Source organism: Pezoporus flaviventris, unplaced genomic scaffold, assembly GCF_033815535.1.
Source record: "Pezoporus flaviventris isolate CSIRO_AGI_PZ_B2104156 unplaced genomic scaffold, CSIRO_AGI_Pfla_v1 ptg000002l, whole genome shotgun sequence".
NCBI lineage: Eukaryota > Metazoa > Chordata > Aves > Psittaciformes > Psittacidae > Pezoporus > Pezoporus flaviventris.
In genome coordinates this window covers 82702568-82717894 of record NW_026892550.1, presented here as the reverse complement: position 1 = coordinate 82717894, position 15327 = coordinate 82702568, and the positions used below count along the sequence as shown (strand labels likewise).

The window sequence follows — 15327 nt, the reverse complement described above, 5'->3', positions numbered from 1 at the left end:
AACCTGTAGTAAACTGGCACTTCAGTGGCAGATACTAATAAAAATTATACATAAGATTTATTTCAGTCATTTATTCTAACTGATTTAAAAAATTGTGAGCTTTCTGCCAAGTGTAAAATCATTTTAAAGTCACGCAAATGTAAACACATAGTCCATGGTACAATAAAATGAAATCAGCACATAGGAGGGAATAGCCATTTTATTTTCTTTAGAAACAGATCAATGAAATCACTGTGCTCCAGGACACACTAAAAAAAATTAATAGGAGTTTTACACCAGGTAGCATCCCCCTTAACAAAGTTGTACATTGCTTAGCCAATGTGCAGATTGCATCTGGAATGATAGAAACATGAATCCAGTGCCATCCCAGAGCTATGCTGATAGCAAGTACATTCACAAACCAACCCTCCCCCCCAAACACCCGCAGAGTCCCGTTTCTACAGCTAGCTAAAAATATTCTTCTTAAAATAGAAAAAGATTTTTCTACAAAAATTTGGGGGGAAGTCATGACATGTCATCTAAACGGCTTTGCAGTCAGCTAAGCGCGATGATAGCTCAGCCTTCCCGAGACTTTCCCTACCGAGGTGCCACTCGGGTTTTCAGGTTCCTAAAAGCAGTCCAACATTGCCACCATGTGTTCAGAGATGGGCACGTTCAGACGTTTCGGGGAAAATCCACCTCAAACCCCTAGTCAATGAATAACCAACCACACTCCCAAGTAAAAAAGGAAGCCGAATTCTGAGAACTGAGCCCTTACGCAGTGAAACCAATTCCAAGTATGGACCAATGAAAGAAAAATAATTTAAGATATTTTGTTATTAAGTCTTCAGTATCGTGACGCTCTGCTTCGTGAAGGCACAATCTGTTTTTTGCTCACTTCTGTCTCAGTACAGCATGTACTTGCCAACCAGCAAAATCTACATGTATGCAAAATGCTTAAGACCATTCATTTCTTAAAACATAGATGTACTTGAAAATTTGGAAACCTTTTTCCTAGAGTTCAGGGAGAAATTGAATTTAAAAATGATCTTTCACACAGACTTTTTCATGGCTGCCTTTCTCACACTGAAGAGATATGCTTCATAAATAATATTTAAGAAGTTGTCATCATTCTGAAAAACAAAACAGGTAATTGTTAGTGCATGATAGGCGTTCTGAGTAAAGAGATTAGAAGGTTTCTCCATTTTATGGACCAGTTACATTTCATTCTTACTCTATTTTTAAAAGTGAGCAACAGAAAGGCTGTTTCCTTTACAAAAATATGGATTATTTCCAAGCCTTGCTAGTAGCCTTAAGAAGAACTTAACATGAATATAAACTTCACTGCAGCAAACATGACTGTATCTCTATAAGAAGTAATGAGTATACAGACAGCAGATTTTCCAGACTCGCAGTGGATTTAACTTCAGTCCACTGTTCTTACATGATAACATGGAGGCGATACAACTCCGTAATTTCTTCCCTTCTAGGGATTTCCTAAAGTAGTTTCCTCTATTTAGTAGTTTCCTCCAGCAGCTTCCAGTGATAATTCCAAACATGCCTGCAAGAACAGTGAAACACCCTGGGGTTTGATCCTAAACTAAATCCTACCTGGGCAAATCCTTGCATCTTGTTTAGCTCTTTTAGACTTAATGCTCCTAACTGATGCTGTGTCCTTTGCTCTGATGATTGCTTAACCTTTTCCTTCAGATCGATTTGCAAGAATGGGTCAGCCCACATTAAGAAAGAATGTCATAAGTAGCTTATATAAACATATGAGGATAATTAAAATCAAGATACTATTTGAGGGAAAACAGGAGCATCCAAGATTGTAGTTTTATATAATGAAAAGTAACAGGTAAGAAACTGGCAGCAATATATTTCCAGGTAATTTAGTTATTCCCAACTACCACCAAGAACAGTAGGGTCAAATGCACATTTTGCAAGTAAGTTTAAGAGGGTAAAATCCAATTTTCTTTGAGCAGCTTCCTTTTGAGCTTCACATATGGTTTTACTACTATCCAGATACCTGAAGTGTGTAAAGATGATAATTTTATCTTTTAATCCCAAACTAAAAATTCAGGGGAAAAATAAGAAAAGCCTTTAATTTCTTAAAGATACTGCTTTCTTTCCTGCTCAGAATCTAGAACTTAAACTGCATTTTAAGTAACTTCAACATTCCAATAATGACTTTTATTTTTATTCGAAAGCCATACAAGCACACAGTTTTGGCCTACAAATTAAATCTGTGTTTCTATTCCTTGTCCTTCGTGGGCAGGTCTTTAGTTATACAATCTCTCCCCAGCTTCTGCTCTTCAGATATTCATCACGTGGCAAGTTAAGGAAAATAACATTCATAATCACCCATATCATCCCAGAGCAGTAAACAATCATCTCATACATAACACTGTCAATGATTTGTCACATTCGAATCTGGAAAATTACAGCAAAAGGAATTTTATCATTTGAACTACAGAACTGCATTGAATTAACTGAACTAGTATAGTTTTAGGTTATCTAACCTATATTTAAAGTTGCTCACAGTCATCCTGCAATTTTCATTTCCCATCTGAATTCTTCTTACTGCTAACATGCATCTCTGTAATATTTGGCAGCTAGGATAATCACCCATTATTTATTCTTAGCTAAAAATAGAATAGATCTCTCTCTGGCTCATAGATTCACCTTACAAAGTTTTCAGTCATCTTTGTTCTTTTCCATCAATTTTTTTCTTTCCTGAGCCCAAAATCAGATGCATTAATCAAAATGCAGTTAAGACAGCAGGGTGCAAGGGCAGGCTATCACACCCTCAGTCTATGTCATAGTGCTCTGCTCACATGCAGCCATAAGCATACATTTTAATTATTCATTTAATCTCTAGACAGACAGATGCAACCGATCACACAGGGTGCTTATATCAAAATGGGTACTGGGATTTTAAGCAAAGGAGAATTCTTGGCACTTTACCTGGATCAGGTGTAGAAGTGTTTCCTGCAGCTGCATCTTTGTCATTGAGCTGCTGCTGGCCACAGAAGGCTCTGTGCTTTGCAGTGGCAAAAGAAGGCTAGCTGAACTAGCAGCAGGTTCTTGGTTTGCTGCTGCTAATCGCCCACTTTCATTTGCTTTTGGTGGAGCAGATGTGGACTGAGTGAACACCATTGGGGACATCAACAACGTAGGAGTCACAGTGGCAGGAATGCGTTGAGGTGAGATTACCTGTTCATATAAAAACACAGTCATCAATTAAACCTATCATCTACTTCATTCTATGGGAATAAAGATGGTCAAAACCGCAGACTGATTTGCAACAGGTAGAGAGACTGCTGGATATCAATGCAGTTACATGAAACTCTAGCTCAGGACCACCTACATGAACTATTTACAGATTAAAACACCTTCCATTCAATTTGAGATTGAAGCAATAGATTCAAGTGTGATTAAGCCTATCTGTCAAACAAATGACCTTACGACAAGAGCATTTTATTACAAAAATCAGACTACTATTAAATATCAGCACTCCCAGAGAATGCAGCTGTAAAGTCTTCTACATAGGGACAGTAAGTCATTATGTTTAATCTTTGTGTATATACTTAACGTGCAAATATCACTACTAAAGACAAACCTCTGTAGCTAATATTAGAAAATGCTTTCCAATTATAACTTTCAAATTACTTTATAATTATATACATAAGTATATATATTTTTTTTTCTTATTATTTTACTTAAGGAAAGGGGAAGGAAAACAAAGATTAAGTGATTTATCTAAAAAGCCACAGTGAGCTAGTGGCACTGTCAGAAACAGAACTGACTCCTAACCAACACACAGCTGACAAGACCAAAAAAGGCCCTCAAGGAGAAGGAAAACCTTGATGCTGCAGCAGTTCTGCAAGTTCCCTCAGTATCATAACCATGCCAACCTGCAAAGATATGTGTCAAAGAATTTTTACTTTTAAATTTTGCAAAACATCCTGGAACTGTAAACCATGCAGGACTAGGAAATACTATCAGATGTAATATACAACATAATAAGAAGTTTATTCACTCAGTTTGCAGACATTAGAGCTCTCTCCAGGTAATTATAGTAATAAATCTTAATCCTAATCAGCAATTTTCTCTCTATTCAAGTACCCGATATTTTTTTTCACAGAACAGAACATACAAAGCAACTGATAGGAGTTCACCAAAGCTCCTCTCTTTTGGACTGGAGGATGATTTATTGCAACTGTATGAAGGTGAAAGGCTACTGAATCACTTTACTCTGTGTCCTGAGCTACATTTCAGTTTTGATGAAAAATTAAGAAAATAAAACTGAGGTTTATGTCCCAGATATGCAAAACAATGTAGTTTAATACTAAAAAACTTTCATATTTTGCTAGCTTGACTTACGCCTAGATTGTTCTACTCAAGACATTTCTGAACAATGTTAGCTAGACTACAATACAAATAAAAATAGAATGAAATGAAGAGAACTGGGATCTCATGCTGTTTTATGCAAAATTTAAGGAAGCAGAAACACTAGGGGTAAGGGAAGACCCATGGGTATCAGGAAGCACACAATATTGCACCGAATACAAAACTATCCCAGTTCACATTTTAAACCACAACAACATTTTATGTAAATATTGCTTCTCAAATAAAGAGTTCTACTTAAAAACAAAACTCTTGACCTACAGCTTTTTCCTACCCCAGGGCATGTAATCATAACAGCAACCATCAGGTCTATCTTAAAAGCTCTTGAATGAGTTAACATATTCCTAACTCGCTCTAGGTTTGCTTCAAACAGGAAGGTGGTGCATATGTTTGTGCTCCTATGCTTGAAAAACAACATTCTTTTTAGAAGAAAATCAATCCAAGTCCAAAGTGACATCCCTCTGTGGAGTGAGACCTTCAGACTGCGCACAGATGTTCGCCTGTAAGAAGATTGCTCTCCTACAGTGGAAGACTGACTGCCTCCAGACACTTACCACAATGCTTCTGCTCTACTCAGAAGTAACTTCTCTATAATTTACCTCAAGCAAAATTGGCAGGGTTTGCTTATACCAAATGATTCTCCCTAATGTCATTTAAAGAATGTATATACAAACTTCTCTCCAAGGGCAGGAACCTCCAAGCAAAGGGATGGTGGTGAGCAGCTGGAGGAGACAAAACTGTCCCACTAAGATAGCTGAATCCACACAGACTGTGTCAAAACCTAGATGACATGTCCTTCAGACCCCAAAGACATTCCTCTCCAGAGTCAAAGGCAAATAAACAAAACCTGAGGCAAACTGTGCACTTAATAATATACAGCTACTACTTTCAAACATGTACACGTGGTTTAAAAGATATAAAAAATTACTTATCTTCTCTGCTTTTTGGTAGCACTTGCCAAGCATATGGAAACTATATGGAATAAGCAATATTGCCATCTACTGGTGACATAGCTAATATCTTCAGGTTACTGCAAAACTTAAAATATTTGTATCAAATGAACAGAAAATAAGTATCATTTTTCAGTGCACAGCATTTGTTTCTGTATGCAAACACTGCAATGCAATTTTTGCTAACACTTCATGCTCAAGGCTTCTGCCATTTAACAAATTTACATGAACAACAGGCTTTTTAAGAAACTTACAGGCATATTTTCATTTTAGACTTGGTTCAGATCACCTTCAGTCACTGGGAAAGATGACACCCAGCAGAAATGGGATGCTGATCTTGGCATTACTAGTTCTATATATACTAGTTCTATATAGTTCCTATAACACTACGCTTTTGGTGAAAGCACTGAAAATGCTCTGTAGAGACTTTAATAGCCCTTGGGCCAATCTTTTAGCTTTAAGCAATTTCTCACAAGACATAACAGCTCTTCCAAAATGCTGTTCATCAATTTCTTCCCCACAGAATCTAACTTGAGTTACTTGTTCATCCAGTCTCTACTGAATTACCTCCAGATCTATCAGGTCAACACTTAAATCTCTGAGTCACTATATAGAGTAGGAGTCTACCATCAGTTGTGCAGCAATAAAGAAAGAACAATAAAATAACACGCAAAATAATCACTGCAGCATATAAAATTCCTTCTCAGAAGCATAAACGCTCACTAAGATACCTATTTGGTATTCTGCGTGGCTGCTGGCAGCAAGATGACACGATAGCTGGCAAATTCACATAACACCATGAACTGAGGAAAGCATTGGATCTCCTGTAATGAAAACTGGCAGCCTCTGTTGCTTCCTACGCACGCAGAATTCCACGTGCATCAAGTGCTCCTCTGGAACATGAGCACCTGGGTGGGTGCTGTGGGCCTCTAACTGTTTTTTAGTGGTATTACTTAAAACTGAGAACATTTAATGTAAGAATGGTTCAGGAACTTTAAAGACAATTCCCACTAAAATAAAGCTGGCTACAATGCTAACATTGCTTTGTCTTTCAAATTCAGATTTTTTAAACTGATGTGTAAGAACAGAATCTTAAACTACTTTTCAAAACAAGTTGTAAGTATCTATTTGCATTCCTCCTCTGCATGTCTACAATCTCGTGCTGAAACTGCAGTCAGGACAATTGAAAGGTAATGATGTGATGCTCACACCAGAGGTATTAGGTACCATGCAAACATTCAGGAGATGTAACACTGTACCAAATACATTCTTGATGGAAAATGCTCCAAATGAGAAAAATGGGCTGCGAGATAAATGGCCTGCTGAAGAAAAGATAAATTTGTGTCAAGGTTATTGTAAGCAGTTCTAAACCCATAATTCTGATTAACATAAACACTTCAGCATGCATGTATCTATAATCAGGATAACTCATGCCTAACACTATGCATATGCTTAAAAGACCACAGCAGATTAATGCCTTTTTATTGCATCTTAAGGACAAGCTACTCACTGTCCACATAAGGAATACTTCACAGAACAGGGCTGGCAACAGACCTGACTGAATGCTTCCGAGTATTATTCTTCAGCTTTTGCTTTTATTCTTTCTTTCTCTATTTTTTTTTTTTTTTTTTTTTGGTAACCGGTCTCTTCCTTTCCATGTGGGAAATCACAGTTCTTACACCATATGGAGAGGCAGAGAAGCCAATTTAAACTTGGACTTGTAATGTGTCAATTGTGGAAAAGACTTGCTTTCATTTTCTTAGTGCTGTTTTAGATGGATTTAGGGTGTTCCTTTAATAATGATTCCAACAACAGACACTGTCCAGATACCTCTCCATTCCTGTCAGACTTTCCAGAATTTGCTTTTCCTGTATAATTAATTGTAGTAGAGCAGGCAATACCAAAAGATAAATAATTACAGAGAACAAACCTTTTGCTGCATTTGTTGTCAGAATCTGCTTTGATCAATTTTGCATGAGCATGTGCAGATATACTTGTGCCAATTCAATTTCACTTGAATGTCTGTCTGCAGGCATGGTAGCACTTAAAGCCTCTGCTTTACAGCAAGGATTATATTATGAAAAGAATAATGTTGGTTATAAAAGTTATTTCAAATTTTTATCTTCCAATTTTATTTTATTTTATTTTTTTTCAGAAACAGGCATATTTTATGTGGCTAAATCATGGCATTCTACAGGAACACAGACTCACACCTTCATTTTTAGCTTCCTCCCCTTTTTTCATTCTTGGCAATCTGCTGCATGTGAAAGAGGCCATTCCTTCCAGGTTGCAGAGCTTTAGGTGTCCGAAACAATAATTACTCATACTTTCATTATAATTTTCAGTCTATGCATTAAATCTGCTGCTAAATGTGTGAGAAGAACTGCATCTAATACTGTTTTGGTAGTAGCTGTTGGTCTGTGAAGCCACTCATAGGCAGTCTCAATCTACTTGGTCTGCTCACAGCCATGCAAAGTGAGACTGAGTCTCCTCAGCTGCTTTTTTTTTTAAGGCAAACTTGCAGCAATAATCACAGTGAATGAGACTTGTAGCAGTGAAGATTTCACTCTTCTCACAAGCTACTGTTCTAGTACTTAGACAGTAAAATCATTGACATTGCATTACATCAGACCTCAATAATTCCCCTTCTGTATTGCAACTAATGCTGGCATTGCAGTCTTTAGCAATATCAACATGTATATGGATTTTTCATTTGAAAATATATCAGCATATTTTCCATTTTTCATTTATGCATAGTGATTTACACAGCCTGGCACTTGCCTCATTTTACCTTCAAAGAAGGAATGTCTCCATGCTATCCGTACATGTACCAGTTAGACAATTTCTTTCATTTATAGCAGGCAAGACCCATTCCCAGTGAAAACAGAAGTAAATTTTTGTGACTCTGGATACTCTTTTAATTCATTAGCACTCCACTAGAAAGTCAGAATACCATCTGTAAGCAACTGCTCCTGAATAATTTCAGTGACTAATCCCCCCAAAACTCTTTCACACAGATTATTCAAAGTCATGCTGCTTTAATTAAAAGAATAAAAATAATGAGAGCTATTTGCTATCGCAAATTAATCTTCCTCTGACCTCTCATGGAATTAGAAATCTTGACATGTCACAGTGTTAGTGACAGATGTGGCCCTTAATTGTTAAATGACTGTTTCAGCTTCTTCATGTGTAGGATAACTCTCTAGAATCAGGAGGATTCTTGGAACATGCTGAAGTATTCTGTGGTCTTTCATTTGGGTTTTCAAGAAGTTGCAATAGAAATAACAGCTTTTGAATTTTACACTGAAAAGGTGAATGGTTTTTCATTCGGGTAACTTCTACACTCCAATACAAGTCAGGCTCCAGCACAACACAAATCTTGTGAACAGTCTGTCCACAATAAGGTAAGTTAAAAGGCACTGAGAGTCATCCTTGAACAGCGAAGACATTCAAGTGAGAAAGATCCTACAGAAAATGAAGTTGTTAACAAAGACAGCAGCTATCCAGGATGAGACATTTAATAATTGTACACGATGCTTTCCTTAAAAACAGAAAAATGTAGTCATGAGACACACATTCTCTTGACATCTCCTGAATTTTTTGCAACACCATTCTGACTTTTAGGGTCACAATCACGAGAATTAAAGGTTTGGGTTTTTTTTTGACGGCATTCAGGAACAAGGCCTTTTTTTTTTTTTTTAAAAAAAAAGACATTACATCACAAAAATATAGCTAATGAATACTTGCAGTAGTGCTTACGGTACAAGGTTGCTACTTCATCAATACAAAAAAGATTCAGAAAACTGCTCTTAGAAAGCAACTGACCTTTAAAGCACTTTTAGCAACAGGCATACAAAGGAATGCATATCTGCACAGAGAAGCCATGACTAATTTTGTAAGAAAAGTTATTAAACCCAAAATATTACATTTAGTCACCACATGAGAAACCTCAAAATAAGTACAACTGAAAACCAGGTGACTTTTCAAAGTGCCTCTGGAAAAACCCAAGACTGCAGTGTTTTTGGTCATTATTGATGTGCAAGAGGTGCAGCCATCAGTATTTACAGTATCACAGCTTAGTAAATCAGAACTTATTTGCTGTTGTTAAATCATCCCCTGCGAAATGAACTATGTACAGCAACATGCGGTAAGAATAGCAACAAGAATACACTGGTCAAAATGAAACAAAGACTAACCTTGCAAAACACCAAGTTCAAAAGATTGCTAGATTTTTTTTATTATTTTTTTAAATGTTGATGTTTCACATTTACCTGAAAGAGAGCGCTCTGTTTTTCTGTACCCGGTGCCTTTTCTATCCAAGAATCCAGTGGTTTCAACGTATTGGTATTCTGAGTAACGACAGGAAATTTAGCTGCCAAGGTTGGTCTGCTGGATACATGCAACTGTTGCTCTTGTTGCACTATTTGGAGTTTTTTCAGTAACTCTTGAGGTGAAATCACCCCAGAACTGGCTGGTTGATTGCCCGAGAGAGGAAGTGGCTGTCTAGGAAGTTTGGATTGTTCTTTACCAAGTGTCTGAGACTCTAAAGCCTGGCCTGGTAGGGAACCATTGAAATACACCAAAGGTGGCTGGCTCATGTTGTTTACTGGTGCTGCTGGTGCTCCAACAGGAGCAGGAGTCCTGATGAACACAGAAGCTGTCGAGTTCACAGATCCTGTTGCACTGGTGTCCTTTTTAGGCACTGTCCCTGACTGACTTTGCAATTTCTGCAGTAAGCTCTGAGTGCCAGCAGTATCCTGAACTACATGAGATGCTGCAATACCATGAGAAGTCACAGGCTGGAAGAGTCCTGTGAAAGTTTCACCCACAGGATGGGTACTGCCATTTTCACAAAGTCGGTTCTCAGGAAACTCAGAAAGCGGATGAAGGTCTGTCCCACGAACCATAAGCTTCTGAATGGCGGGGCAAAGCTGTTTCTCTGCAGAGGGTGAATGCCTGCTAGGTTCTTCATAGGACAGTGAACGTACTACACCCTGCCTAATAGGAAGATTCTCTTGGTTCTGTTTATTAAGTGGTTCTGAAACATCCGTCTTTTCTTGTTTTCCAAACAGTGCTGTCAAAGACAAGTGCTGTGGTTCAGGATCCACATTCTGTGAGGGGACAAAGGAAAAAAGTAAACATAGTTCCCTCATGCATAAGTTACATTAAGTGGTGACATTTAGCCAGCAGTATTCAAGGAAAAGCTGAGAAAACCAATATGCTCTTTTCTTCCAGGAGGATTTTTAATAGTTTTGTCACATAGGAAGGGCAAGACAACAGTTGCCAACCTGCTAATGTGGGAGAATAGCAGTGAATCTGAGAGATAGAAGTGGCTTCACTTCAAACACCATGAAAGAGCATATTCCCTTTCAGCCATCAGTACAATATTAGTAAGAAAGAGAGGTCTTCCCATGTATGAAGTAGGGCCACTTCTTGTGCATCTCCATGTCACAGCTGAATTCAGCTCTTAGGATGCTGCAGCATGATTGAACTTGAAGATATCAAGATACTTTTCTTTATTTAAAGAACTAACCTAAAAAAAAAAAAAAAAAAAAAAGGAAAAACAAAAAAGAAAACCACAAAAACTTGTGGCCCTGCAATTGATTAGACCAGTTTGTAATCAATCAAAGTAGCATCTGAAATTTGAAAGACTGGTATTTCTTTGCTGCCTCAGGATAGTATGCCTGTGACTTACATGCTTCTACATCATGCAGTGGGGGTTGCGGAGCTTTTTATAAAACGGATTAGTTTTGCATTAAAATAATTCCTTACAGTCATTCCACCTCAAATTCTTGCACTGACCTTCCAACTCCAATATATATCCCTACATGGTTACTTGATTACAGCAGCACTGGTCAGAAAACACACAAAACATTTTACCTTGCTTTGCTGCTCATTGCTTGTTTTGCTTGCTCGTTGCTGCTGATTTTCACTAGGCTTCACTGGAATTGGTTTGATTAGGTTGGGGTTGTTATAGATTGCAGAGGAACTGGTTATTTGTTTTGGCTCTGAGCAGGTCTTACACTGCAACAGAAAAGAAGTGGTTTTTAGTAAGTGTGACAGTATCTATTCCTTTATTTCTCCACTATAGTAAAATACAGACATACCCAGATATTCAGTAACCAAAAATACTAGTTGCAGCACTGATTATGAAATATCATGCTATTGAAAGAACTACAACTGCAACCTAATTTTCTAAACCCACAAATCACATGTAAAAATAAAGACTTGATTCCAAGACTTCCCGAGCATGAGGTTTCCTTCTCATTTAAATCTCAGTTCTTTTTCTTACCTTCTGCTTTTCCCACACTTAAGAAAGCATAAAATAATTTTTAGAAAGCACCTCAGAAACCAAGCAACAGACATGCTTTTCCTGCATTAGCAGACAGCTAGTAGTACTTCAAATAGATGAAGGATTAATATGGCCACAAAGAACATTTCCAATGCTTTTTGTTAAAAATTGGAATTATAACTCAGAATCTTTTACATAAATATTCCACATTGTGGGAACCTGGAGGATGCATATACCCGCAAAGAAAAGTAATTAAAGGTTTAATCAATTTTTAGAACCAGTGTGTTTTCTTACTAAATATGACAGGATTAATAAAAATATTTATAAAAACACAAGCAGAGACAGATGACTAAAAGTGATCAGGGACATGGAAAGACATGATTTAATTCAGAAGAAATGCACAGAAAATGCTGCCTGAAAGAGAAATAATAAATGGAATAGGAAAAGGAGAACAAGATGGTCCTAGTTTCATTGTACAAAAAATAAGAACATAATCAATGGAACTAAAAAAAGCATTAGGTAGACAAGGAATGCTATTGTCAGTAGAAAACAATATATTGGAAGTCACTATCACCTGATACAACTGAATCCAAGAACCCGGAAAGATTTCTTAAAGAATTACCTAACAAAATTAATCCTAACAAGAATATTCACCGTTAATTACCTGAATTTGATGGGATTTAAATTTATGCTGCAGATCTAATGGTTGGGTAAGGAATGATCAGGTTTGGTTTCTCATGCTTTCCTCCAAAGACCCCAGTCTTGTTTTTTACACTACTTGGGACAGAACTGTGGACTGGACAGGCTGCCACATGGACACACTCAAAAGCCATTTCTGTGCAATTATGAAAATGTCAGTGTCCTTTCCAGAACTTTCAGAAACAAACTCCTTAGGATGCAAATGTGTTAGGTGAGAAAACAACCCCTCCTCTCAGATATACAAAACTAATCATTTAATCCATTTCCGACACCTACTGCAATAGTGAACAGGACACTCTGGTTCCAGGGCTGCTTTGTAAAACAGAACTTGATTTCTCAAGGGAGCTTGAGGGGCTCCAAGGACCTACACAGTGCCTGATTTGCAACATTTGTCCTCAGGAACCCCAGCCCCTGAGATTGGTGGGAAGGTCTGAAGTGATGAAGACTTTCTCTTGGTAGAGGAGGATAGGGTTAAGTAGCATGTGGGATGCACTCACAAGAGCTGAGAGACCTGCCTCTGTCATTGTGAAACCACTCTATTTTTGAAAGGTAATAGCAACTGGGGGAGTGAGGCAGGGCAAGGACCAGAAGAAAACAAACATCAGTACTACCTTCAAGAAGGGCAAGAAAGAGGATTTGGGGAACTTCAGGGCGGTTTGCCTCACCTCAATCCCTGGGAAGGCAATGAAACAAATGGTTTCCTACTGGAAGCCATTTCTAAACATGTCGAGGACAAGAAAGTGAGTTGGAGTAGCAAGCATGGATTTACACAGGGAAGATCATACTTGAGCAACCCAGTAGCCTTTTGCAGTGAGATGACTGGCTCAGTGGATGATGGGAGAGCAGTGGATATTGACTTTTGCAAAGGTTTTGACAGTGTCTCTCATAACATACTCAAAGACAAACCATTGATACGCAAACTAGGTAAGTGGACAGTGAGATGGACAGAAAACTATCTGATCTGCTGGACTCGAAATATTGTTGGTATGAAGTCCAACTGGAGGCCAGTCACTCGCTAGTGGTGTACCACAGGGTTTGACATTGGGGTCAATACTGCTTAACATCTTCATTAATGACCTGAATAATGGGGCAGAGCAAGCTTTCAGACTATAAAATAGGGCTGTGTAGTTAATAGACCAGATGGTTGTTCTGCCACTCAGAGGGACCTTAACAGGCTGAAGAAATTGACTGACAGCAACATGAAGTTCAATAAAGGGAAACTGAAGAAGAATAACCCCATGTAGTACAGGTTACTACATGGCGCTGTACTAACTGAAAAGCAACTTTGCAGAAATGGACCTGGGTGTTAAAGAAATTTAAGATGAACTGGCAACATGCCCTTGGGGCAAAAGGCGGCCAACAGCATCCTGGGTTGCATTAAGCAGAGCACTGCCATCAAGGGAGGTGATGCTTCAACACTGCTCAACACAGACCACTGGCTAGACCCTTCTACTGAGCAGTGCAGTGCTACGTCTAGTTCTGGGATTACCCACATACACACACGTGACTGGGTTCACTGAAAGTCTATGAAGTTGATTTAAGCACCTGTCAAGCAAGGAGAGGCTTAGTCTCCAGAAGATAAGGCTCAGGATATAATATCAATGTCAATAAATACCTGATGGGAAGAAGTAAAGATGACCGAGACAAACTCTTTTCAGTGGCGCCCAGTGAAGACAAGAGTCATAAGGGAAAAATCAGAATATACAAAGTCTTGTTTAAATCTAGGAAAAAACTTGCTTACTTTAAGGATGCTTGAATACTGGAACATGTAGCCCAGAGAGGATGTGGTGTCTCTGTCCATGGAGATATTTAAAACCTGACTTAACACAGTCCTGAGCAACCCACTATAGCTGATACTCCTGTAAATGGGGAGGCTGGACTTGACTGCCTCCTTAGATCCCCTCCAGTGTCAATGATTTTGTGAGTCTCTCCTGAAAAATCATCTTGTGATGTTTGGACAGTCAAGAGCTTCTGCAGTGCATTTCTGATTGTGAAGTATAAACATAGTTCCTGCCATGTACCTGGCTTTCTCCTATTGTATGACAATTTTTGGCTCAAATGATGCTCTTAGAAATAACTTTAAAGCACGTACACTCATGCCACAGGGTGGTTAGCTATTCAGTTTCAAGAAAGAACAAGCACCTGTCTCTTCTTTCCTGGTATACCCCTGCTGCATAAAGCAAGAAACTGCCTCAAGCACTAGATTGGAAAAAAACATGAAGAACAACATACTGACTTTGCCAGTAATGCAGAGCTTCAAAGCAAAACTGAATTTCAGATACATATGAAATCATGTAGCAAGTACCCCATGGCTAATTTCAGTAGGCCACATTCAATATATGAATATATTTAAACTCAGATACACTTTTTGTCCTCCATGGGAAAAATCAAAGAAATAATTTTACTAGAATGTGGTATCTCATTCACCCAGAGCCTTGCTACCCATCTCACAGCGCAGAGCAAGTCTGATGACCAAAGATGTCCCAAAATTTAAACAAAGAGTTAAGTCCAAAGACTATACATGATAAGCAAAACCGTTTACTTTTAAAGCTAGTCCATGCTTAATTCCTTTATCTATGATTCTGGATATTTATGATTCTGGATATCTATGATTCTGGCTATCTATGATTCTGGATGATTCTGATTCCTCTATCTATGATACTGGAAGCACTTGAAAGAAACCTACACTTTTCAGTTTTGCTAAGCAGTTAATATTTAAAATGTTTATGAATGGACTGTTATGAACAATCATAACAGAAAGAATCTATGAAGAAACAGTGCAGAAAACGAGCCTACAACACTAACATAACTATTAAAGCTTTTACACTAAGGAAAAGTTTCCTTTCCATTTATTAGCTCTGAGTTAAATTTATCAATGTACTGCTCAAACAAATTGTTTTCTTAGGTTCTTCTTAGCTTACACATTGTTATCCTTGAACTTAGTAACTTTTTTGCTGTTCTTGTTTTTTCCTACAAACTTTATTTTCTCATAATTTC

The 15327-nt window shown here is 38.0% G+C and overlaps 1 protein-coding gene across 2 annotated transcripts in view; it reads right to left on the bottom strand.

Annotated features, from left to right (window-relative positions):
* Window positions 1-58: 58 nt before the first annotated feature.
* DCP1B (decapping mRNA 1B) overlaps window positions 59-15327 on the bottom strand; it is a 46781-nt gene continuing 31512 nt past the window's right edge. For both annotated transcript variants that reach the window (XM_061444739.1, XM_061444741.1), the window contains 4 exons: window positions 11220-11363; window positions 9611-10450; window positions 2947-3195; window positions 59-1112 (listed from right to left, as the gene is read on the bottom strand). In XM_061444739.1, coding sequence (XP_061300723.1) covers window positions 1032-1112; window positions 2947-3195; window positions 9611-10450; window positions 11220-11363 — 1314 coding nt within the window. In that variant the 3' untranslated portion in view covers window positions 59-1031. The remainder of the gene's footprint in view (window positions 1113-2946; window positions 3196-9610; window positions 10451-11219; window positions 11364-15327) is intronic.